Source organism: Acomys russatus, chromosome 6 (genome assembly GCF_903995435.1).
Source record: "Acomys russatus chromosome 6, mAcoRus1.1, whole genome shotgun sequence".
Lineage (NCBI taxonomy): Eukaryota > Metazoa > Chordata > Mammalia > Rodentia > Muridae > Acomys > Acomys russatus.
In genome coordinates this window covers 47300341-47327516 of record NC_067142.1, presented here as the reverse complement: position 1 = coordinate 47327516, position 27176 = coordinate 47300341, and the positions used below count along the sequence as shown (strand labels likewise).

At 39.8% G+C, this 27176-nt stretch overlaps 1 protein-coding gene across 1 annotated transcript in view; it reads left to right on the top strand.

The window, feature by feature from the left end:
- Hmcn1 (hemicentin 1) overlaps window positions 1–27176 on the top strand; it is a 424838-nt gene that overhangs the window by 354760 nt on the left and 42902 nt on the right. The window contains 15 exon segments of the mRNA XM_051147547.1: window positions 319–782; window positions 2835–2942; window positions 3498–3638; window positions 3768–3902; window positions 7401–7670; window positions 10164–10354; window positions 13138–13351; window positions 15261–15395; window positions 16024–16214; window positions 18319–18400; window positions 20656–20925; window positions 21405–21575; window positions 21704–21874; window positions 26214–26384; window positions 26645–26815. Of these exon segments, the coding sequence (XP_051003504.1) occupies window positions 319–782; window positions 2835–2942; window positions 3498–3638; window positions 3768–3902; window positions 7401–7670; window positions 10164–10354; window positions 13138–13351; window positions 15261–15395; window positions 16024–16214; window positions 18319–18400; window positions 20656–20925; window positions 21405–21575; window positions 21704–21874; window positions 26214–26384; window positions 26645–26815 (2885 nt within the window).

Here is a 27176-nt window from a genome sequence, read left to right as displayed (position 1 = left end):
AAATGAAGCCAGGAATATATTCTATGCTATTAAACAGTGGCTGTCAATATACTTTGCCCACTAGGATAAAAAGTTTGATTATGATACATGTATTTGGAAAATGTAAGATTCAGTGTTCAGTCACTTCCAGGCAGCTGTTTCTCATTAATACAAAGTTTAGACCATCTGTCATATAAAGTTGGATTTTGATAGGCAAAATTTGCATCAGATAAGTGACTTATTTAACACGAAAGAGCAGTGCTTTCCCTAGGCTAATCTGAGCCCCTTGCTATACCAACTGCTAAAGACATGGAAACTAACATGGAATCTCTCCTCTAGGCTCCTTTCTTCGGGTTCACTTGTCATCATTTCCCCCTCTGTGGATGACACGGCCAGTTATGAGTGCACGGTGACGAGCGATGCTGGGGAGGACAAGAGAGCAGTGGATCTCACTGTCCAAGGTAGAACTGGCTGGAAAGTGGATAGAATGTCACACAGTGCTGTCTTCTCACCAGCCAGCTTCTCTTTCCACCTGCTTAGCACTCAGTCTCTGAGCATCAGAGAGAAGAGGGACCAATGGCTTTGGGGCTGTGAAGGGATGAGTGGAAACGTATGGCTTTCTCTCGTTGCTGTTTTAGTTCCTCCCGCCATAGCTGATGAGCTGATGGACTTCCTGGTAACCAGACAGGCTCCAGTGGTCTTGACCTGCTCTGCATCAGGAGTTCCAGTTCCCTCAATTCACTGGACCAGAAATGGCATACGACTGCTTCCCAGAGGAGACGGCTATCGGATTCTCTCCTCAGGTAGTAAAGCCGTGTCCCGTGAGTTCACCTTTACGGATCAGAGTAGTTAGCAAGGGGCAACCTTGCCCAGCCTTTTGTAACAACTGAGTGAAAAATTCAAAATGTCTTCATTCCTAAAATACAATTGTGATAAGAAGGGGAAGTAGGTAAAAGACAAAATAATAATAATAATAACAACAACAACATGTAATGTCTAAAACTAACCTTATATAATAAGCGTGGTCACAGGTATACTAAAAGCAAATTCTCCCCTTACTAGAACTCACACTTTTTCCACTGACCAAATAAAATGTTTATTAAGAAAACCATTTAGTGCCTGACAGAATTGTACTATCTTGAGATGGTGTGACAAAGATAAGCTTCTTGGTTTCATTTTTCTTTTTGTTTATTCTTCCCTCATACAATACTTCCTGACTGCCGCCACCTCTCCTTTCACTCCTCCCAGGTCCCCTCCCCAGCCTCCCCTCACTTCACTCCTCCCAGTCTCCCCCCACCCCCTTCTCCCTCAGATCCACTGCTCCTCCATTTTCAGGGTTCATGTAACTGAGCAAGAAAGGCTGCGTGGTAAATACTGTAGTGTACTTCTTGACAGTGGTTATAGCTAATATTTGTACAATTTATAGCTGAGCAAAACAGTTTAACTAAATGAAAATATAAAATATAGGTGACTTTCACTAAAAATGGATCCTGAACTAGGAAGTATAATGAAGGCAAAGTGAGTAGCAACTCTTCCTGAGATGTTATGAGCATGTGTGCTCTGTTCTTTTTTATTTTTTGTTTATTGTTCACTCATATGGTACATCCAAACCATAGCTTCTGCTCCCTCTACTCCTCCCAATACCCTCCTCCAGCTCTCCTCTCCCCCAGATCCACCGCTCCTCTGCTGTCCTTCCTAAAAGAGCAAGCTTCCCAGTGAGGTCAAGCAAACATGGCATGAAAAGATGCAGAAGACTAGGCACAAGCCCTCAAGCCGGGGCTGGACAGGGCTACCTAGTAGGAGAAAAGAGGTCCTAAGTGTACGCAAAAAGAGTCAGAGACACTCCCACTCCCACTGTTGGGAGTCCCGCAAAGCCTCAAGCTAAACTATATTGTTCTAAGAGAATTTCTTTAATAAGTGGGAAATAATAGGGCATTAATTCTCAGCATATAGCTTTGGTTTTAAGGCAGGATATTTTGGCTATCTCAGATAATTAGTTGGATAGAATTCTATCATAAAACAGGTCACTGGACACCAGTGTAATCACAAAAACTGTACTAGAACTTTCTTGGGTTACAGAGTTGCTGTAAAAGTCAGTGCTCCATCCGGGTTCTTTAGTCAAGATGAGTAAAATCCTGCCTGCTCCTGTCCAATACAGATGCTTACAGACTCATCCACAATAGCAGAAAAGGAAAGCAACTCAGATGCCCATCAGCCAGTGAACTGATCTCAAAAAGTGGTATTGTTCACAATAGGAAATCTGACCGTTAAAAAGGGATACAATATTACACATGCTAAAGTGAATAAATCTCCAAAACATGCTTACAGTGAAATTAGTAACAGAAGCAGGGCAAAAAGAGTGTGTGATTCTACATTGAAAAGGCACTTAGAAAAGGCAAACCTATAGATGGATGGATGGATGTGACTTGGGGCTGGGTTTGGAAGATGGGAGTGACCGCAAATAGACCCTAGGTTTTGGAAACTTTCTGAAATTAGATTGCAGTTATCATTAATTAGCTCTGCAAATATTTTGTTAAAACCCTCACTAAATAGTATGCTTGATAGCCTTTCTGGTAGGTAAAGTATGCATCAATAAAGCTATTAATAATTAAGTACTTGTTGGTAACCTCAAAAGAAACATGAGAAAGACATATCTTACTGAATTAGGAAAGCAAAGACATGCTCCATAATAAAACATTATCAGTGGGAGGAAGAGACAGGAGGGCTGTAAGCTTCAGGCTAGCTTGGGCTACACTTGAGGTTTCAGGATAGTCTGGGCTGTGTGGCAAAACCTGTCACAAAAGCAAACAAACAAGAAAAACAAAACAAAACAGAAAATTTCCTTTTCCTATTAGGGGCCATTGAGATATTTGCTACCCAATTAAGCCATGCAGGAAGATACACTTGTGTTGCTAGGAACGCAGCTGGCTCTGCACACCGGCATGTAACCCTTCGTGTTCAAGGTATGGAAGGTTGTTCATTTACTAAAATCTTGCTGGAAGGGAGGGACAGACTCCCTCTGTAGAATATGCAGATCCTGGAGTTTGCTCTTCGGCACCACACCCTAAAAGCTTGCTGATGTTGGGGGTAAGGCTAATTATTTATTTGTGGTTTTATTGCCATGTTTATTCTGAAAGGATGGTACTATGTGAAACTTCAAGTCATGGCAATGTCTTGGGATATGTAAGCCTGGAATATAATGTTCAATAGACTAAAATTGCACATGATTACAAGCCACACAGAACAACCCAAAAATATGTTTCTTCTCTGGCTTTTGTGATCTCTTCCCACATCAGGGTTTTCCACCAGAGGTTTTTTTTTTTTTTTTTTTTTTACTACATCCACTATATAGCAAGATCTAAAGCAGTGTAATAAGACCAGTCATAGCTTTTTCTCTTATACAATCAACTCACGGGTGTTTGGGGTCGTGGATATAGCGCTTTGAAACACATCGTGATAGCAGGCAGTTCTGCTTTATAATAAGCAGCGCCGCTCTTTCCATTGATTGGCTTTTGCAGAGCCTCCAGTCATTCAGCCCCAGCCAAGCGAACTGGATGTCATTCTCAACAACCCCATCTTACTACCCTGTGAAGCAACAGGAATACCCAGTCCATTCATCACCTGGCAAAAAGAAGGCATCAATGTCCTTACGTCATCAGGTACCTACCCTGGTCTCAATAAAGATTATTGCAGCATATGTAATGCTTTGCGATTCAGAAATCCAATTTGCCTTTGTATAAAGTAGAAATAACGTTTCTTTACACTCTGCTTTTCTGACTACGGTACAGGCAAAAGCCTTGCAGTTCTGCCCAGCGGCAGCTTACAAATCTCCAGAGCTGTTCGAGAGGATGCTGGTACTTACATGTGTGTGGCTCAGAACCCAGCTGGGACAGCCTTGGGTAAAATCAAGCTGAATGTACAAGGTATTTAAGTAATTCACTCTCTGTGTGGTCAAAATGTTTGTAACAACATAAACTAAGTGTTCATATGTAAGTAGTAAGCCTCCTCCTCCCCACTGCTCTCTGCGCTCTAGCCTGTAGTGTCTTACTCTTTCCCCTAGGAAAGCTTCCAGGCCTAGAGCCTTTCTACAAAAGATGGTGTGATATCATATGTTCTTTGCACTTCATATGAAAAAACTAGGACCTCCATCCTTTTTAACATCTATGAACCTCTACTTGGCACGATAGCCATATCTTCATGGCTTCCCTCTCCCTGTCTTTGCTTACCCTTAGTTAAACATGGTTTTAAAATATGAAATAGAATATCCCAGAAATGAACAGTTTGTAAGTTTTCATTTCTTCTGAGGAATATAGTAAAATCTTTCCTTCAGTGTTAAATATAAGTCTAACTAGCATATCCATGCTCCATAAACTGTGTCTTAGTCTTGGCATCAGATTACCTGTCACAAGAGTCAGCACATATGCCCAGGCTCTTCTCTTTTACTTCAAGATCGTCTCAAACTACAAACGTCACAATATGGGCAATTCACATATGCCACCAAAATGGAACAGTGTTTCTTGTGAGTCAAAAATGGAAAGCACGCTGTGACATTTTAAGAGAGAGTAGGGTAGCAAAAGACCACAGCCATACAGTTTATCAATTGCCCTGCTTCATTTGGGGACATTATTCATCTTCTACTATATCCAAATTATAAATTAAACTTTATCATAGGTATGTGTGTAGGGAAACATAGAGTATATTAAATTCTGTGATAACGTCCTTTTCAGACATCCAGAGGATCTTGCAATAAATATATAGACTATGAAAATGGAACAAATGTACTTTCTCTTATTCATGGTAGTATACTTAGCAAGATTGTTTTTCGATTGTGTGTGTGTGTGTGTGTGTGTGTGTGTGTGTGTGTGTGTGTGTGTGTGTGTCCTCACATGAGTGCTGATGGCCATAGAAGCCAGAAGAGGGTGTCAGATCTGATGGAGCTAGAATTTCAGGCAGCTACTGGACTGCTATGAACAGAATTCTGGTCCTCTAAAAGAGCAGCAAGTGCTCTTAACCACTGAAGTCAGTTATCCAACCCCTTCAACAGAATTTTTAGCAAGAAAAACAAGCTGAAGCTGTTGAAGTGGCACTTAACTAAAAGTGCTTGTCACCAAGCCCAGTGACCTGCGTTTGAAGCCTGGGTACACATGATAGAAGAAGAGACCTCACTCCTACAAGTTATTCTCTGATCTTCATACATGAGCTGTGCATACTCATACAAAGGAGTGATAACAAGATATAATTTTAAAATTGCGATACAGTTCTATATTGCTACTTTGGTGACACTGTAAAATATGAGTAATATTAACAACTACAGCTAAACTAACAATGAAAAATCAGGGATTGTGGGTTTGTGTGTGTGTGTGTGAGAGAGAGAGAGAGAGAGAGAGAGAGAGAGAGAGAGAGACAGACAGACAGACAGACAGAGAAAGAGAGAGACAGGGACAGAGAAAGAAAAAGAGATATAGACACAGACACAGAGAAACAAACAGAGACATAGATAGAGGGAGAGTAAAAATTCTTCACGTTAAACTGACAGTTTCATAGTATAAATTCTATGTCTTGAATGAAGTACTTTCTGGAATATGAAGTAAAGTGGTGATATGCTTCAAGACACTGAATTTAAATGAATTAATTCTGAATTTCCTCAAGTGTGTTTTTTCCTGTAGAGACTTAGCAAATACAGTAAAGCTCACATTCTTGTTATTTGAAATTTTTATTTCTTTGTCATTTACAGTGTGTATTCAACACCAATAACTGGAAGTACACTAAACATTATAGACATGTTTCTTCTATGCTTATTGTGTTAGTGGAGAAGGAAACATAAATTACTTATAAGTGAAATGATTATTAATTTTGGCCAGTGTCGTGCCAAGGAAAGCCAAAGACTGAAATGATGAATAATAGAAATAATATACATTGGGTCATTTTATTAGGTCACTGGCTGCGATTCTCTTTGGGGTCAGGGGTGAAATAACAGCTCAACAATGAATTAGGACAAGCCATCTTGCCAAAGTGTCAATACTGGTGTGACCAGACAGTGGTGAGCAAGGAGAGGGCAGAAAAACATGCAGGAAAATAGACCAAGGCAAGGCCATTGTTGAAGGACCAGACATACCACAGTGGATTTGGCTTTCAGTCTCTGCACAATAGAAATGGTGCAGCCAGGATCATGGTTTGGTTTGTACTGGACACTTTTGGGTACTATGTAGATAATACCTTTGAAAATAGGCAAAACTGGAGTGGTTAGATTTGCCTAGTCAAGGTACCTTGGTTTGAGAGAGGAAGACAAGGTATGAGCTGCACAAGAGTTAGAAGAAGTTATGGATTAAAGATTTCTTTGGAGGTATAAAAGCCAACACCATGGATGCATTGGAAGGTTGGAAGAAGAAATTTATGTTTCCTGGGCTTCAAATTTGAGCTTGAGGGAGTGGGCGTGCCACAAAAGAACACTCAGGGAAGGAAGCCAGGATTTCTGCTTAGTCATGTTGAATGCAAGAAACCTTTAAAAGTTGTGCTGAAAATGTCAGTTAGAACATTGGTTGTGTATTAGAGTTTATGACAAGTGTAAAGTGTAAGATAAAAGACAATATGCAATTACTATTAAGTACAGAAATTAGATGTATTTCCCTAAGGAGAAGGAAGAAAGCCAAGGATGAAGTCCTGGAACTGTCCATGACTTTGAACTCTGATAAGGGGGACTACATTGGGAAGGCAGAGGAGACCTGGTTGGGGGCTGGAGAAGAATAATATTTAAGGAGAAAGTGGTTTTGAATGCACTATAATCACACACAAAAAATTATTGAATAATTTTGACATTATGGTCATAGAAAATAAGTTTAGTATTTGACTTTTTCTTCACTAGATAGTTAAAATGGTTGAACAAAGAAGAGGAAAAGATACACACTAAATACTGGATAGTATCTAAACATTCCATAAACAGAGAGGTATCTGTAGATCTCAGAGGCTTGAGAGATTCTGGCTAGGCGCTGTCTTTGCAGATACATTATATGATGAGATGCACTCACCCAGGTAATGCTAGTCACTAGAAGGAATAGCAGTGCAGTATCTCACGAAGCTTGATGGAATCCATGTTAGCAGTTTAAGTACTCAAATAGATCACAAAATTTATGTGTGTTAAAACACTTCTGTAGACCCTCATGACTTTATTAAAGACTCTTCTGAAGGAGTCCGTTCCCAACCCTCATGAATATATGCTTATCTCATTTAAAATTGACTATTGCTTACATTTGCTAGTTAGCAAAGTCCAGTTCATGAATTTTAATGCTTCAAACAAAACCAAGCTACAGTGTTCCTTTCTGACGGTATAGAAGACTCCGGGCTTTGTCCCTTTGCGGTGTGACGTTACTGTAGCAGGACCACAGGAGGGAATTTGTACACTCTTTTTGAATCTTCTCTTTCAGTTCCCCCAGCCATTAGTTCTCATCAAAAGGAGTATGTTGTTACTGTGGATAAACCTGTGTCCTTACTGTGTGAAGCAGAGGGCTTCCCACCACCTGACATCACCTGGCATAAAGATGGGCACGCACTTAGTGAATCCCTCCGTCAGCGCATTCTGAACTCAGGCGCTCTGCAGATTGCATTTGCTCAGTCTGATGACGCTGGCCGATACACTTGCACGGCAGCTAATGCAGCGGGATCGAGCAGCGTGAGCACCACACTCACGGTCCACGGTAGGTTGTTTAACACGATTCACTTCCATCTGTCGAATCACTATGGCAATGAGAAAAGATCGTCAACAACAAATGCGACAGGGGTCAAAGCAGAAGAGTGTGTGAAGAGCACCTGTGTGCTTGGCCTTCAAGTCTGTGTTCTGTAAGCTGTGTTTGCTTGTGAGTACACGCGTCTGTGTGAGAGATGACATCAACATTTCCAGGAAAGCAGTGTGTGGCCAACACCCCCTTCGTACTGTAATTGTCCAGGTTGTCTTACTTATGTGGTGATCACATGAATTTTGTGGGCCTTCTGTTTCACTTCTTGAAGCTTCAACTCATTTTGGCAAAGTAAATAAATAAATAAATAAATAAATCAGCATATGGCCCAGACATGCAGCTTAAGTCTTATCAGAACTAAAGGTCTGATTCATTATTTCAAAGTAACACAACATTAATCTGTACATTCATTTTTTCTTTGTATTAAGATGTATAACAAAATATCTAAAAGTCAGCATTAATCAACTGGAGAGATGGCTCAGCCTTTAAAAGCACTGGCTGCTCTTCTAGAGGACCCTGGTTTAATTCCCAGCACCCACATGGCTCCTCACAACAGTCTGTGACTCCAGTTCCAAGAGATGTGATGCCTTCTTCTGGCTTCCATAGGCCCTAGGCACAAACGTGATGCACAGACATATATGCAAGCAAAACACTCATACACATAAAATATCTTTAAAATTTAATATCAATATTAAAGTGTTAGTTTTACTGTATATTTCAAGGCCTCAACTTGATAGCAAGAATCATTATTTAAAGTGGAATTCTTTTTAATTAAATAAATATTATACTCAAGTTAGAAATCCTCATTCATTATTTTTAACATGAATATAATTATTTATTCAATAAGTTTCTTGCTGTTAGTTAATCTATTGAACTAGTGGTTGAGTATTTAACTTTTACCTTAAAGCAAAAAAGTTGTTCTTTTAAAATATTTTTAGAGATTTTATCAAAATTGTCCATGTGTCAAGTAACAATAAAAGCATTAATAAATTTTTAAAATGTAAGCATCAATGCCTATGCACTAAGGTGCGCGATGAGAACAGGCTTTTTTTTTAATGAACCATTAAAGCTAAGACTCCAGTCATAGGGGGAAAAATTTAACCTTCTTATAGCTAATAAGCAGGTTTGATATATAGTTTATTTTCAAATTATTTATAAACTATTTCTAAAAGGAGGCCTAAATATTACAAGTACCATGCATGAGCAAAGCAATTGTCACCCACAAAGTCATAGCCTTAATATTTTATTCAAAACAAATAGAAAACTGTAAGAAATCTACTATGAGCAAGGTGTGGTAGCACTGGCCTGAAAGGTGAGCTCTTGGGAGGCAAGAGAGTCAGGAAGTTGAAACCTTGACTAACTAGTGAGTTTGAGACCATCTCTTCTGCTACAAGAGACCCAGTCTTACAAAGCAACAAGACAGAGAAGAAGTGTATGTCCATGGTCCTAAGTGGGGCGGGTCCCACACCTAGACGTAGTCAGCCAAGCAAACTGGACTACATGGGTCTGCTGTCTTTCCTTGCTGCTATTCTTCTTAGTTTTGCTTTGCTCTGTTTTTTTAAGCACAAGAGAGCCTAAAGTTGGATGGGGAAGCAGATAGAGGAGGATTTGGGATGGGTTGGAGGAGGAGGGTGAATATGATGGAAAGCTATTGTGCAGAATTCCCAAAGAACAAATGAAATAGTGAATGACCTGCCCCAGATAAAGCCAGTTGTAGCATGGGTGAGGAAAGGGTGTAAGACCCCGCCCCAACATGAGACGCCATTCCCCGTCAATGGCTGTGCGAGAAGGAGAGTTAATTTTTTTGGTGGGTGGCTTTTCCGTGTCCCAGTGAATGCCCTCACACACATTCATTTACATGCAGCAGTCTTGAACTCAATGAGTTTTTTTAAACAAAACAAAACAAAACAAAAAAACCTATTTAAGCCAGGCAGTGGTAGCAAGCACCTGTAATCCTAGCACTTGGCAGGCAAAGGCAGGGGATCTCTGTGACTTGGAGGCCAGCCTGGTCTACAAGGTGAGTTTCAGGAGAGCTAAGGCTATACAGAGAAACCCCATCTCAAATAATAATAATAATAATAATAATAATAATAATAATAATAATAATAATAATAATAATAATAATATAGAAGATAGATAGATATAGAGATAGATAGATACAGAGATAGATACAAAGATAGATGATAGATAAGAGTCTACAAACTGAGTCCAGCACAGCCAAGGCTACACAGAGAAACCCTGTATCAAAAAGCCAAAAACCAACCAAACAAAAAACAAAAATTAAAAATAAAAATAAAAAGATTTAAGAACTTTCTGCTCATACACAATAAACTATTTCACAGTTTGTTTGTTTGTTTCGTATCCCGCACAAAGTTGTCCTCAAAGGGGTGTTTTATGTGCTGATACTGAATGTGAGCCCCATTTTCTGGGTGACCATGTTTAATTTCTTCATAGTGCCACCGAAGATCCAAAGTACAGAAGAACACTACACGGTCAACGAAAACTCCCAGGCCGTCCTCCCATGTGCTGCTGATGGAATCCCCATGCCTGCAATTCACTGGGAAAAAGACAGTGTTCTTATAGCCAACTTGTTAGGGAAATCTACTGCTCAGCCAGATGGGGAACTCATCTTGGAAAACGCTGTGGTAAGGTTAATGGATGTGAATAGACACTGTCGAGCCAAGTTGTTAATTCACCTCCTTCTTTTTTGAAATTTAGCTCGGAAGTATTTCCTTTAGTACTGGAAAAAAAAAACACTCATATAAATTCAGCGTAAGATTCATTGCTCTTGTGTTTTGTTTTATATCCTTGAAATTAGAAGCATATTTAATAAAAGAGCTGAAACCAATAAGTGGCCTCCTCCTAAAACTATATTTTTATTTTTGTGGAAATCTGTATCAGGAAGAAATTCTAAGTGATTGTACTGTGCTCAGTGCTCACATCTATGTATCAGAGTGATGAGACAGAGACATTCCTGCGCATGTCTGAAATACGATGAAGTAAAACGCCAAAAAAAAAAGTGTCTTTATTCAGATTTTAAAATAACCCTTGCTAATAATTAACTTCAAATGGAAACCCTGTGGAGCTCAGGCATCCTGTTTGGGGTCTGTAGAACAGCAGCCATCAAGCAGAAACAGCTCAGTTTCCAGTATTATCGTATTTGAGAACTCTGCTTTGAGATGCAATTTCTCCCCTAGACCTTAAGGAAATGAATGAGGGAACCTGTTTAAAACCCGCGAGACAGTGCCTCAGATACATTAAAAGGGTCTCGTCAATAAAGCTATTATGCATAGCAGACAGGAGACATGATTAATATGCCAAATTGTTTTTGTGAATACCATATATAAAATAATGTTTTAATATTTAATGTCCATAAAAACATATTTTCAACCCAAGTTATCACAAGCTGGGACAGTTAGCGATATGCAGGTGAAGAAATGCTAAGATTTCATTGAGAAAAAGCACATGACCAAATTTAGATTGTTTCTATACTGAATGGTGATAACTTATGTTTCTGATTATTTGGTGCTTGAGGTAAAATATATATAATTAATATTTTAGATCAGGGCAAAACAATCAGTAATATATACACAACCTCAGTGCATCTAGCCATATTCAACTAATTCATTGCATATTTACTAAGCGTCTTCTCTTTGAGCAATTCTGCTTTACTTATGTGCTGAGATGAGCCACATATGTGTGAGAACCTGGCAGGCAGTAAAAGCAAAGAAAGAGAATGACTGAGAAAAGGAGCCAGAGAAAAGTGGAGACCACACCAAGTACCATCCTGGAGATCATAAACCAGGGATTCTTCCCAGTTGTAGTGAAAGTCAGAATTCCTTGCAGTTTTCAGAAGGGGAGTAATATTCCCTATATGTTTCTGAAGGATTAGACTCAGTTGCTATCTTTGTCAGGGCCACTATTGCTACAGTGAGACACCATGACCAAAGCAAGGTGGAGAGGAAAGAATTAATTTGGCCTATTCTTTCACATCACTGTTCATCAACAAAGGAAGTCAGGACAGGAACTCAAACATATGAGGAACCTGGGGGCAGGAGCTGATGCAGAGGCCATGAAGGAGTGCTGCTGACTGGCTTGATTATCATAGCTTTCTTATAGAACCCAGGACCACCAGCCTAGGGATGGCACCACTCCCAGTGGGCTCATTCCTCTCCTCATTGGTCACTAATTAAGAAGATCGCATGGGGCATTTTCTCGGTTGAAGGTCCTTCCTTCCCAATGACTCTAGCTTGTGTCCAGTTGACATAAAACTCTCCAGGACAGACATGATGATTAAAGGAGGCAGTGGGATGCTAGGCTAAAAGCCGAATTGTGTTAGGAATAGAGTCAGCATCATTGCTGAATGTTGGCACCAAGAGAGAGAGAGAGAGAGAGAGAGAGAGAGAGAGAGAGAGAGAGAGGTTGGGATTCTGCACATGCTTTGAAAGCAGCACATCATGAGAGGCTCTTGCTGGCAGTGTTAGAGAGGATGAGAACAAAGGATGACTCAAAGACATGACTCCAAAAGTTTGAGCAGTGAGGAGGATGAAACAGCCATCAGAGAAAATGGGGATGGCTGCAGGTAGCAAGGGAAGAAGAGATGTCAACCCCTGGCTTCTCCCATGGCACCTGGCATGTCTACTAGTTATCCAAACAGAAATTGGAACAAGTTCAATGTTACTAGAATTTTTAAATAAAATCTGGGTTTGAGATACCAGAAATCATCATTATCATCATGATGATATCATGAGCTATGATCCTAGATGAAAATTTCAAGAGTCTGACTGCAGAGAGAGACTAAAGGACGACCAAAGACTGAGTCCCGCACAAGTCAACATCAATATATTGATGTTTGGGGGAAAACATAACAAATGATGGAGAAATAACAACCAGAACATTGGCTGGGAAACTATCAATGTGATAGTCAAGTGAAGACACTCAAACCCAGTTCAGTGCTGCCCAGTATGTGAGGTATAATGAGTGATGCAGTTGGCCATTGGACTCGGCAAGGGTAACTCCAGAAAAGCATTAGACTTCATCCCTCTGTCTCCTCTGATGGTTTTTGTTTCTGATCATATTACCAAAGGGTTCACTATGTTGTCAAGATCCAAACAGACTTTGGAGTTCCTTGTTTTTTTTTTTTTTTTTTTTTTTTTAGTCCATTACAGAGCAGCAGACCCCATGGTGTTTTCTAAGTTCTTACGGAATAATTGTTCTAGTTCTGGGTAGTATCGGGTTTATGCTTAAGCTCCTACATTTTAAATTACAGTATGCAAGATCTAAGTTGATTGATGGTTTATGCTAAAAGATGGAAATTTAAAACACCATTAGGTAAGAGTGTTCCTTGGGGGAACAAGTGCTGAAAATCTGTGTATTTTATGTAGGAGATTGTAATGTATTAATACTTGGAAAACTTTTGTTTATTTAGCTGGAAGATTCTGGCACCTACACATGTGTGGCTAGCAATGCTGCAGGTGAAGATACGCATACTGTGACCCTGACTGTTCATGCCCTTCCCACTTTTACTGAACTTCCTGGAGACCTGTCATTAAATAAAGGAGAGCAGCTACGGTTAAGTTGTAAAGCCAGGGGCATCCCATTGCCCAAACTAACATGGACCTTCAACAACAATATTATTCCAGGTTGGTGATCTAATTCTTCAGATACGAATGCAGGCATCCATTTAGCAATTGGGCCCAGTCTCTATATCCTCTTGGGAGGCCATTGAGGAGTCACAAATATCAAATTGACTCTTTCTACTCTGAAAAAAATGGCTGTTAGTGGTAGAACACCTGGAATCCCCAGACTTGAGAGACGGAGACAGGGTAATCAGGAGTTCAGGGTCATGTTTACCTACTCAGTGAGCACAAGACCAGCTCTGCTATTGGAGACATTATCACTAAATAAAACCAAATGTCACCCAAAAGGGCCAAAAAAAATTCTGAAGGATGGTGTGCCTTTCCTCACACAGACTCATTGTTCATTATTTTCAAAGGATAAGTGGATCACAAGACAATAAATTCTATGTTATAAGTAAAACTTTAACAACAGCAACAAAATACCCTTTCCCCCAAAGCAGACAGGAGCCTGTCTTAGGAATCTATACTTCCTCCTGATGGATCCTCGGCTTTGCTGACCAGTGGGATTCAGGGGCTGTTGTTGGAGACCTGCAGATTCACTCATCTTACAGAATAGAGTGCTTCTCACTAGGGGAATGAACCTCAGAACTGAAGAGGTCAAATGACACATCAAATTTCTAGCCACTGCGTATTGTGTTAATGTAGTGCCTAACCCAGGAGCACGCACCCCTGGAGGATGCATGTCTATTTACATTTCTCTGTGTGTGTCTGTGTATGTGTGTGTGTCTGTTATTTTTGAGATTATAATATATCATTTCTCCCCTCCCTTTCCTCCCACCAAACACTCCTCTATACCCCCATCTTGTTCTTTTTCAAGTTCATGACTTTCTTTTAAATATTGTGAAATGCAAATGTGTGTGTGTGTGTGTGTGTGTACACTTGTTTGATTTCATCACCAAAGGTGCTATCAATAATGTATAAAGACAATATCGGTAATGAGTGCTCATCCTGTCCCCAGACCTCTGACTTACATATACCAAATGCCTTGCTAGAGTAGCAGTAATAGCTTGAGATTTTTCTGTCATAATGAATTATGTGAATGACTGCAATTCATCAACTGCATCATCCTAGTAATAACAAACTATACCTTGATAAAGAAAAGCAATGTCTAAAAATCGGGACTCTTTTCTGAAGGCACAGAGCTAATTCTGGCCTTTCAACTTTTAAGCTTAATTTTCCAACCAATGTAGTTGGATTAGTTCTTTAAAAAATAAGTGATAGAATGTGTACAAAGTAGTCATACATAACCAGGGGCAGCTGTTTAGGTTAGAGTCTTATTTAGTATTGGGCTGCTATTTAGTATTGGTTGTTTTAAAATTAGTTTGCTCATATTATGTTCTCATTCAAATACTATGGCTGCCTTTGTAAATATTTACATCCTCAGCACTTCTGATTTATGGGCAGGTTTAAGTTATTATAGATTTGATCATTATGTTGTTATTACCTACCAGGGAAGCACTCTCACGATTTCCCTACGGCCTGCCAAGCCAGTTGGATTACAACTGAAAAGGTCTTCCCATCATTGATGTAAATTGTTTGCGAAGAAAGCTGGTGGGGAGATAAATGGGATGGAAAATGCCGTGTTTCTGAATGAAAGGTTTTTGAAACTTGGAGCAATCATGAGCCTGATTTAAGCAGCAGGCTGAGATGAAAGGAGCGCTTTAAAATACGTTTGGGAGATGTTTGTTTTCGTTCACTTTTCCTGTTCCGTGGACTGTTTTTGGTCCTTCAGATGAGTGTCTATAGAAGCCGTAAATAGCTCAAGGGAGGCCCGGCCGTAAGACCTCTCTTGTTCAGTTACGGTTCAATTGCTGACTTGCTCATAAATCTAACCTGAAAAATATTACACTGCTGTGACATTTTCCTGTGTCACTGAGAGGCATCTGTGTTGTTTCCTAATCTGTTTCCCCAGCCCACTTTGACAGCGTCAATGGACACAGTGAACTTGTTATTGAAAAGGTGTCAAGGGAGGACTCGGGTACTTACGTGTGTACAGCGGAGAACAGTGTTGGCTTTGTGAAGGCTATTGGATTTGTTTATGTGAAAGGTAGGTGAGAGTGTTCCATGTTCCCTTTGTGATTTATGCATAATAAAAGTCTGTTTCCTCATTATGAAGTAATGCAACATGGCTGCAGTTTATTATTCCAATGTCACAAACATGTATAGATTCACACGGAAAAACAAAACAAAACATGAGTTTCAGACTGTGGAGGTTCCTCCATGGGTGGAGTGCTTGTCCTTTAAGCATTAGGATATGACTTTGGATCCCCCAAACCCATGTAAAACCTAAGCAGATGTGTCGGCCACCACAAGCCACCACTCAAGAGGCAGACTAGAGATCCTGAAGAAGCTTGCTAGATAGACTAGCTGAAGATGGTGAGTTTCAGGCTCAAAAAGAGACTCTGCATCAATAAATAAATTGATGAGTGATTGAGGAAGACACATAAGGTCAACACACACACACACACAAAGTAAGGAAAAGGTAAATGGAGAGATTACTTGACATGAAGTGCCATCGTCCCCATACGAGGGCTCAAATTGGCAACAATTATTAAAAGCGATGGTTCTGGAAAACCCATGACATTTTAAAGTGGCTTTCTCCTCATTGCTAAGTTATATGTCTGTGTGTGTCAAAAGTCACACAGGAAGTATCAGTGCCTGTTTTTCTTTCCCAGAGCCTCCAGTCTTCAAAGGTGATTACCCCTCTAACTGGATTGAACCACTTGGCGGTAATGCAATCCTGAACTGCGAGGTGAGAGGAGACCCTGCCCCAACTATCCAGTGGAGCCGCAAGGGGGCTGACATAGAAATTAGTCACAGGATCCGGCAACTGGGTAATGGCTCCTTGGCCATCTACGGTACTGTGGTAAGTGTCACTGGAGTTGTTCATGCCATCTACATTGCTATGCCTTGTGTCCGTGCCCGTCCTAGGTAAGAATGATTTCTTCTACAGTCCTATGCAAATCATGAGATCTAAGCTGTGTTTCCTTCTTTTAACTTTTAAATATTTTAAATGTATATTTAATTGATATATATATATATAAGCATAAAATTGTAGCTATTAATAGTATAGCATGAGGTGCTTCAGTCTCTGTGCACTGTGTAATGTTTTAACCAAATTACATGTTTACTGGATGTTATGATAGAGATCCTCAAAACCCTTTCTCTGGCTTTTTGTTTTATCTGCATTTACCTTACTGTGCAATAAAACACCAGAAACTTTCACATTTACTAACCATAACTAACACCCACTCATGGTGGTTTTCCTATCACTCCCTCCTCCTAACTCCCCTCAGTCTCTGGTAACTAGCATTCTACTCTCAACTTGTACATCCCACTGTGTATCACACAGTGCTTATTTTTCTGTACCTGACATATGTCACTTACCATAATGGTTTCCAGTTCTGTCTTGTTACAAACAACAGGACTCCATCCTTTATTGTGGATGATGTATTCCATTCTATGTATGTATCTATGTATGTATGTGTGCATGCGTGTATTGTGGATGTAGTATTCCACTGTATGTATGTATAACATTACTTCATCCAGCCACTAATTTCTTTTGAAACTATGTAACTATAAGTTGATGCTGTTGTTCTTTTAATTAACTAGAGGCAATAAAACAAATTTGTTGTTTTTTCACAGTCATTGATTTATGATTTAATACTAGAAGATAAGCTTCTCAAATCTATTTTAGAACAAGAAAATCAAAATTTGTAAACATGGTTAAAGGTAACATATAGGATAAATTTCACCAGCAAACTAATAAATACACAAGGCTTTGATTAGGGTTCTGATTGCTCAGAAAAGGAGTATAAAGAGATGATTCATCTAAATATTTCTTATCTAGAATTTCTTAACTCACACTTGGTGAGCCCTCTTATATGCTTTTATATTTAATTAATTGAAATAACAATTAAAATACACCACTGTCTAATCCAGTGGGACTTTCTTGGGCTTTATATTCCTTATTTTTAAGTGTTTATACTTCAGTTTTGATAATTTTTTTCTAGTTATAATCAATGTCATATTAGCCTCAGTTTCTTCATTTGTGCCCTTTTCTTCCTATACAACTATTAGTATTTCTCAAACTTTTGAGACTTCTTTGAATACCATTGTTACTGTTACAAAGTCTTTTACTTATACAGCTTCATAGTGCTAAGTATGTAGCATCAGCCCAGAGACTTCCTAGTCCCATCTCCAGATATCTACTAGAAATTTCCATATGTATAATATATTGAAACTTCAAGCTAAGCACATATATAGTATTGTAAATAAGTAAGATTCATGTAGAACATGTTTTCTGTGTTATGTATCTATAAATTATTGAAAGTCTATGACTTATTATTATATAAAGTTATTTTTCACTTTCCTTAATTTCAAACTCGCTATGAGTTTGGTGCATTTTCTCTATGCTTGATGCATTTTCAAAAACTGCAGTTGGAAAGAACTCAGTATTGGTTAATTTGTTCCGGAAGGTTTCATGGATATTAAGAAAGCTATGATCAGGCAGCTGGTGGTGGCACACGCCTTTAATCCCAGCACTTGGGAGGCAGAGGCAGATGGATCTCTGTGAGTTCAAAGCCAGCCTGGTTTACAAAGTGAGTCCAGGACAGCCAAGGCTACACAGAGAAACCCTGTCTCAAAAAACCAAAAGAAGAAAAGAAAAAGAAAGAAAGCCATGATCATGACATTTTCATTTTTTCATAATTTTAAAGAGGTGGTTATAAAATGATGCTACTTTTACTTTGGTTTCCTGGAAATATTAAAATTTTTAATTTTGGAATTTCTCTTTTGTTCCCTTCATTTTTACTCTTCCTCTCATTTTTTAACTTAGCTATGACATGAGTAGGGGTTTTCTATTTCTATTAAAATGCTTTCCCAGAACTGAAATTCCAAATGAACTATCATATCGAAAGAGTGGCACGCACTGAAGACCCCTGTTCTCACAAGCACCCTTACTTCCATAGAATGAAGATGCTGGTGACTACACATGCGTAGCTGCCAACGAGGCTGGAGTGGTGGAGCGCAGCATGAGCCTGACTCTGCAAAGTAAGCCGCGCCCTCAATCTCCAGCCAACACACAGCCGGGGTTTTACCTAATGGAGAAGGACCATTTCCTTTACACCTGCAGCGTGTACTTGGACAGCAGCTTTCACAGTGTGTTGCTTCCTTTCCTGGAGATAAGTGAGCAGCATCCATGAAGCAGAAGACCAATACACTTTTTCAGATTCCTTTCCCTCTCTTATCTGACACCTGTAGTTTATAGTCACGGTGTCTTGGTGGCAGAACCTTTTTGACAACAGTGAGTGCCCTATGTGCTTGACCAGATTTTTGCCACACACTTACAACGATGCCATCTTATATGCTTTAAAAATATGTGCTAAATAAGTTGTGTGAGGAAAAAAAATCTATTTTAAATAGAAGGAAGCATATGCATTAAAAATAGAGAGCAATTTAAAGGAGCTCAGAAGGCTTGCAAGTGCATTGGCTTCCACAAAATAGTTGTGTATTCTGAATGGGAGTCTTTGGTCTTCATGGCATCCCTTGGTGAATTCCATCAGCAAGCAGAGCTTCCTTAGAGAAACACCACAGTTTCTGCCAACCCAGGTCAAGAAAAACGTCATCGGATCAGCTAACATACATATCCTGGCAGTGGATCCTTTCAATGCCTAAGAGAAAAAGGCCAAAAATACTATTGACATTAAGATCAAAGCACAGAGCAGTGTATTCATTCAGATAAAATGCTTACATGTGATTGATGATTATGTAAGTTATGTGCTTTATTTGACCATGAATATGTACACATGGAATATTCTTGGCCATGGTATCATGAGTGGATAAGCTTAAACAACTTTATTGGCATTAGCCTGAGGTATTTTTCTTTATTTATTGTCAGTTTGCAAATACATAATGTTATCTAAATATAAAGAAATGAGTGAGAGCAGTGGCCATTTTTACAGTGCTATGGATGTGAATACTGATTGAAAGGTGAGTTGATGCTATGGTTCTGTGTGGTACATACAGTTCTATGTGGTACATACAGAAGAGCAGGGTGCCATGGGACAAATGTTGAGACAGCAGAGCTAAGGTGAGAAAATGACTTTTCTCAAAGACATGTCAGTAATCCTTATTTAAAAAAAACCTTAGTGTGTAAGCTTTACAACAAAATGTGTTTACTTCCATTTTTATTTTATGCATTAGATAGTAAGGCACATGTTTCTATATATAAAATCGGCTGCCGCCACCACCAGAAGTATCTGATGCTTTTTCCTGCCACTGAGCAAGTCAGCCACCTTGCAGTTGAGCCTCACCATTGCTGTGTGGTCATCCCATGGGTCTCATTTTTCTCAGTGTCCTTGCTGCCGTCCACTAACTTGCTCAACAGCAACGTCATCCGAGAGTCTGTGGGGGAAAGGAAAGCGTAGTTTTAGCAAACACGGAAAACCCCCTGGGTCAAGCATCCTTTCTAGTCTTAAAAATGCCAAGTCTATCTCTATGCTGTGTGTCTCAACAAAAGGAGGTGTCTTGTCCCTACTGCAATGATCCTCAGTCTTGAAAACAGTTGGAAACCTTTCTCCCTAAGGAACCCTTTTCTGAACTAACTTTCTAAGCATGTCAAGCAATATAGAGGTAAGCATCCTGCCAGCAGCTGCAGTCAACTCCTCTTACATCTGGTCCTTTCCAGGAACTTTACTTGGGTTGCTGTTCATGCCCAGATTCTGACAGCCTCTCCATCCTCTTGAAACTCATTTCTTTCATTGCCATGACCTCCATTTCCTCGTATTTAACTCCCCGGCAGTGAGTTCTTTGTTAAACCTGCTTTCTGGCCTTCTCTTAAAACCCTCATATGCTCTCTGTGTTTTATCATCTTTGTACCACGCTGCTTTCTCTTTTTGAAGGGATCTCATACAGTTATGAAAGCTAGATCTACATTCCTTGTTGATATCTTGACTTTGAGAATCCTGTGTGGATGTATCTGAACCCACCTTCTATCCAGGCCTGTTCTTGAGTGTCTCACATATACCTCTAAGTCAATGGCCTAAAAAAAAAAAAAATAAAGTAAAAATATGGATCAGCACCTACTCCTCACTGCCTCCCATCAGAAGACCTCTTCTGTATGTTATTGAATCGCCCAAACACAAACCCTATTGCCCAGCTTCAAACACCACAATCATCGCTTCATCTCTTTAATCCATACTAGTCAATGGCAAAATTCCCTTCAAAATAAAGTCATCACATCTTATGAGATAAAATATTAATGTAGCCCCTCAACAACTAAGAACTACTGTCTACTTTCCCCACAGGTCCTCCCATCATCACTCTTGAGCCAGTGGAAACTGTAGTGGATGCTGGTGGCCGAGTCATACTGGATTGTCAAGCAACTGGTGAACCTCAGCCAACCATCACCTGGTCCCGTCAAGGACACTCCATCTCCTGGGATAACCGACTTACCATGCTGTCCAACAGCTCACTATACATCGCTGCTGCTCGCAAGGAAGACACTGCTGAATATGAATGTGTTGCCCGAAACTTAATGGGCTCTGTCCTTGTCAGAGTGCCCGTCATAGTCCAGGGTGAGTGGAAACCAGAACCCAAGACAGCTCAGATTCCCAGTCTCCTTCCAGTTTACCAACTAATGAGATTGAAACAACATGGCTTATTTTTTCAAATGCCATTCTAATCATTCATAATCCCAAAGCAAATTTTTATTCAGAGCTAAGCAAAAAATTTTCAAAAAGTTTTATATATATATATATATATATATATATATATATATATATATATATGGAGAGAGAGAGAGAGGCAAAGTTAAGCCATATGTAAACTTCTTCATCTCTTATTCTTACTATACCCATCAGAGGGTCTTACAGGGAATATATTGACTGAGTTACTGTCTCACTTCCAGATATTAATTTTACCTCTAAAGAAGAGTTTCTGTAGCTGTTCCCCAGCAATCACACTCAATTCTACACTCAGTATGTAACATCAATGAAACTAGGCTTAGAATTTTTCACTTGAAAACCTAAGACAATATGCAATGTTTTATTTGCAGTGCATGGTGGGTTTTCACTGTGGTCTGCCTGGAGGTCCTGCAGTGTCACCTGTGGAAAAGGCATCCAAAAAAGGAGCCGACTGTGCAACAACCCACTTCCAGCCAATGGTGGGAGACCATGCCAAGGGTCAGATTCAGAAGCACGACACTGTCAGAATAAGCTGTGTCCAGGTAACTTCTGCACTCATGTGCAGACAGGTGTTTAATAGATACTAATCTATGTTCCCTATGTTTGGCCTTGGAATTAGTGATTGCCATTTAGTTTTACCTGATGGTAAACTGGTTTTGCCTCCCTGTAGTGGATGGTCACTGGTCAGAATGGAGTTTCTGGGAAGAATGCACAAGAAGCTGTGGGCATGGCAACCAAACCAGAACCAGAACTTGCAGTAACCCATCAGCTCAACATGGTGGGCGACCATGTGAAGGACAGGCTGTGGAAATCATCATGTGTAACAATAGGCCTTGCCCAGGTGAGAACCCACCATTGACACCAGCTTTTGTACTTTTATTCCCGCCATGCAGTTAAGATCCTTTTTTTCTTCATTGTGAAAAGATCTTATGGCTTCTATCTTTGGGAATATGCTCATTCTCTGTGTTCTTTTCCTGGTTCATGAAGAATCTTAGGAAGGAATGGCGATGATGCACTAAAACATCTCACTTAATGGAAGAGGAAAAGAGCTCTGCACTCGGTTCATTTTCAATTGTGCACAGAAACTTACGTATATAAGAATTCATAAATATGAATGATGATGGGGACTTTAGGAAACATATAATCTAGTCATCCATTTTGAAGTGAGGAAATGAGCTTAGAGGGGTTAAATATTTGCCAAGAATTGTGCTACTGATGAGGAGCATACCACTTACCATCTTACTCATCGACCTTGCCAATGAGCACCATGCAAGATGTTGTGGAGTCCTGTTGTTGCTCACATATTCCATGAGTCTTTCACATTCAAGTGACAGAATCAAACTTAAATAAATAGGAAATTCTTCTTCCGGGTATAACCGAATGCAAGGAGTTGGCCAGTGTTTCTACTACTGTACTTTGTATCTCTAATCACCACTAATATTCTCCTTGGCTTAATTCTCCACTAAACTCTTCCCATGTGTGGAAAAAATGACCACAGGCAAGTAGTGCCTTATAGGTGGCCTTGGAGGAGAAAAGCTTCTCTCTCTGAGATTTATTTCAGCTTCTGAGAAATAACTGTGTTTGAGCTTAATTTTGTCCCATGTTTTGATCTTAACTGAACTAAATCTAGGAGGCGGGCACACTGCTGGCAGCTTGAGTGGCATGCTCATGAAGGCAGTCAAGGGGTACTGGGCTACTTGTTGAACCTCTTAGGAAAGGTCATGAAGAAGACAGAAAGGACCAGTCAGGAACTAATCCATTCATTCGTTCGTTTATTCATTCATTCATTTGTCTAGACTCTAGACAATGTTTATCATATACTTTGATTTGAAATTGAATTTCTAACCACCTCCTATGAAATGTTCTAGTGAATATAAACAGAATATTAAGTAGACAGCCATTTAAATATTGGTGAGCATACTGAACAAACTCAAAAGAGTGCGCTGGTGGAACAAAACTGAGAGAGAACAGCCGAAAACGAGAAGGAATGGAAAACAACAGGAATTTATAAACTAATTAATTAGCTAAGTCTTCAAAGTTAGAAAGAGAGAACTGAAGACTTGAACACAGGCTGTCATGATTCCTAAACCTCTAACTTGGACAGTGGGTACCTAACCAGAAGTTTGGCTTTATTCTATTGTATTTCAAAAATAAAATACTGATTTGGGAGTGGTGGTGCGTGCCTATAATCTTCCCCAAAATATAAACAGACAGACAAACTAAAACCACTGCCCTGTAGTCTTTAACATGAGTAAAAGGCCAAACGTTTGCTTTCGTCTCAAAAAACAAGCAATCTAAAATAGTAGTAGTATTCTAAAGCAAAAAGAAATGTAAATACCTAATTAGAATTTGCATACCTTTTGTCAGCTTAGGAAATTATATCATGAATATCTGAAGGATGTTTGTAACTGTGTTAAAATAAATGTCAACTTTTCTCTACAGGCTTGGTAACTGTTTACTATTATTTTGCTTAGTGCTTTATTTACTTTGGGGAGAGCTTAATAATGCCACCCCAGAACTAGCATGTGCTACTCTTTTCCCCGATAGAATGTATGTGTTGGGTTACTTTGCAACTAGATAAACAATTTATCAATGTTTTGCCCACTAGAGCTGGAATCCATTTGGTTATTTCTTGCATTTATTACTCAAATATTTCTCATAAAATACTTGTTTTTCTGCTGTATCTTGTACAGCTGTTATCATTTCCTACTGCAAAAGAACTTTTTGTTTGATGTTTCTTTATTGATTTATATCAATAAGGACTTGGATTATTCATCACCATAATGACTCAAGTATAATTAGTTAGTTAATTATACTTGGTATGTTGTGCTCAAAATATCCTGGGCTTGGTTTCAGAAGCTTCATTGCACCTTGAGTGTTGAAGCTTCAGATACAGAAACCAAGCCACCTGCCCAGCGTTGCACAGCCTCTCCGACCCCAAGTCTTCTGTAGAAGTTCTCCTCCTAACACAGTCCAGAGCGTCCACCCACTCAGCAAATGCACTTATAGTATTTTAGTTCTTCCTTAGCAATTCCTCTCCATTTGTGTTGTTTTTGTGGATTGATTTGGCTGTTTGAGAGGTTTTTGGTATCATACAAACACTACGCTCGTGTGTACTTCCTCTGGTTTGTTCTCTCTCTCTCTCTCTCTCTCTCTCTCTCTCTCTCTCTCTCTCTCTCTCTCTCTCACACACACACACACACACACACACACACACACACACACACTTTCTCTCCCTCTCTATGTCTGTCTCTGTCTGTCTCTGTCTCTCTCTCTCTTACTCTCTTTCTCTCCCTCTCTATGTCTGTCTCTGTCTCTGTGTGTGTCTTTCTCTCTCTCTCTCTCTCTCCCCCTCTCTCCATCTCCCTTTGCCTGCCTTCCTCCTCCCTCTCTCTCTCTCTCACTGTGTGTGTGTGTGTGTGTGTTTATCTGTATATAAAAGAAGGTTTTCAATTCTACTGCATCTCATGTCATCAAAGTCTATCTTGCTTAGAATTTCTTTGCGAATTAAATATTTAAAAATCAAAACATTTTAAAAGGAGTCAAACCTCTATTTGTATAGAGCAGAAACAAGACAAACATTACATAAATAAACACCACTCAGTTCTAGCCTTCATTGATAATGCATTCTTATGTTGTCAGAGGTTTGGACTTTGATTAGCTAACATCCTTGAAATGAGACCTCGTAAAGTCACTGGGTCTGAAAAATGTCTTCAGTGATATAGAGAAGGTGAAGACTAAGCATTACAGTCTCAGCCTAGTGTTTAAAGCTCCCTCCTAGCTTTCTAGCCTAATGTTGTCTTAGAACAAATTCTTGTTGGGTACAATAGGTGAGTGTGATTGCATTTGCCTCTGTATACAAAGCAGGAGAATAAGTAGTCACTGTAATCAAGGATCAGTTAGCTATGAGGAACTACAATGTATGTTAAAATTTTCTTTAAAATAAGAAAAATGATAATCTCATTGGTTGATTTTAATGTTGTGGTTTCTTATAAGTAGTGTTGAGAATACTTGGATACAAATCTTAGCCCCTCTCACACGAACTCTGGTGCCCCATATTTGACCACATCCCCTTGAGGGGGACGCCTGGTGGCAGTCAGAGGAAGGATAGCAGGCTACCAAGAAGAGACTTGATACCCTATGAGCATATACAGGAGGAGGAGGTCCCCCCTCAGTCACAGTCATAGGGGAGGGGAGTAAGGGGAAAGCAGGAGGGAGGGAGGAATGTGAGGATACAAGGGATGTGATAACAATTGAGATGTAATATGAATGAATTAATAAAAAAAACAGGAAAAATCTTAGCCCCTCTTTTGGTTCATATCTTGGTAAAGCTAGTGACCAAAGAAGCATATGATATGAGTGCCATATCCAGAAAGGTCTTTAAGGAAAATATGGCCTGATAACTGACTCTTGCATAAGAGAAATCACAGCACTGATTCTTGTCCCACGCACCTGGTCGGAAGTGTGGGGTTGTTCCAGGCCTGTGGTCAGATGCTGTAATGTGTTAGTTATCGAAAGGAAGTCCTTAATTGCACTCCTTGGAAACTACTGGTCAGCTTTGCTTCTGTTGTTTAGCAAGTAGGTGAGTGTGTTACCCAGAATTTCGAAATCATGAACATTGTGTAATGGAGAAAACTATTCAAAGACTTAGACCTGTGCAAATCACCCTGTTGTTGAAAGATCCAAGAACATGTGTAAGTTGGAAGCCAGGCCACATTTGCAGATGCACTCTTGCAGTCTTGGGTCCAAAACAGCATTGTTGAAAATTTCATGTTGCCCACAGCACATTTAGATCTATACGACAGACTTGCTTTGCTGTTTCCGGTCTCCCCCACCATCCCTGGAGTACCAAATGTGGACAAGTGCTTAGCTAGAGCTTAAACACTTGGGTTCTGTTTATATATGGTTGCTTGATTCAATTTGATTTTAATAAAACAGCCTCTTTTGAATAATTGTAAGTATTTATTTTGGCATTCGCTGGGCCTTCTGAATGTCACTGGACACAAATCCCTCTGAAAACCAAACATGAAAAAAGAAGAATGTCGTTAGTTATATTTCTTTTGGTTTGATTTTAGTTATTTTAGATTGTGGGATTTTTTTTAACTCACTGAGGAGTTAATTTATCTGCATAATTTTGTTTTTTAAATAAATATGGTTCTCCGGCTTGGAACTCTTTGTAGTTCATGGAGTGTGGAGTGCTTGGCAGCCTTGGGCTACATGCAGCAAAAGTTGTGGAAAAGGCAGCCAGACAAGAACAAGACTTTGCAACAACCCACCACCCTCATTTGGTGGGGCCTACTGCAGTGGAGCAGAAACCCAGATGCAAATCTGCAATGAGAGGCATTGTCCAGGTGAGAGACGCAGAGGAGCGTTAGCATGTTTACCCAATTATCATCTACCTCCCAGAAGAAGGGGTCAAATACCCTGGACTTACAGGCAGTAGTAAGCCACTCAACATGGATGCTGTGAACCAAAACCAGATCCTCTGGAAGATCCACAAGCATTTAACATCTGAGCCATCTCTGCAGCCAGTCCCTCTGATCATTTTTTTTTTTTTAACCTGACCATTTTTACATAGTAACCAAGCACATACGTTTTTCTGTTAATCCAGTTGATGGCAAGTGGGCGACTTGGGCCAGTTGGAGCGCCTGCACTGTATCCTGCGGAGGAGGTGCTAGGAAGAGAACAAGGGACTGTTCTGACCCAGTGCCACAGTATGGAGGAAACAAATGTGAAGGGAGTGGTATCCAGAGTGATTATTGCAATAATGACCCTTGTCCAAGTGAGTGTTGGAAACAGTGAGTCGATGTTACTTTCTTAAAGCTTTGTTATGGCCTCTAATTCTTTTTCTTTTTTAATGTATATTTATTATAAAGTATTCAGATTACATCCCGATTGTGATCCTCTCCTTCTTATCTTCCCATTCACACCCTCCCTCCCTCTTCTGCCTATTCCTCTTCCTTAGACCCCCATCTTTTTGAGGACAGCCTATTAGGTCTTATCAGGTTAACATGCATCCCCTTCTGTGTGCCTGCTAGGCCATCTTGCCAAGAGGCAGTGACTAAATAGTGGCCACCAGAGTGTATGTCAGAGGTTTAGCAGCAGCCCCTTCCAACATGGAGAATTGGCAGTCCATTGGATAC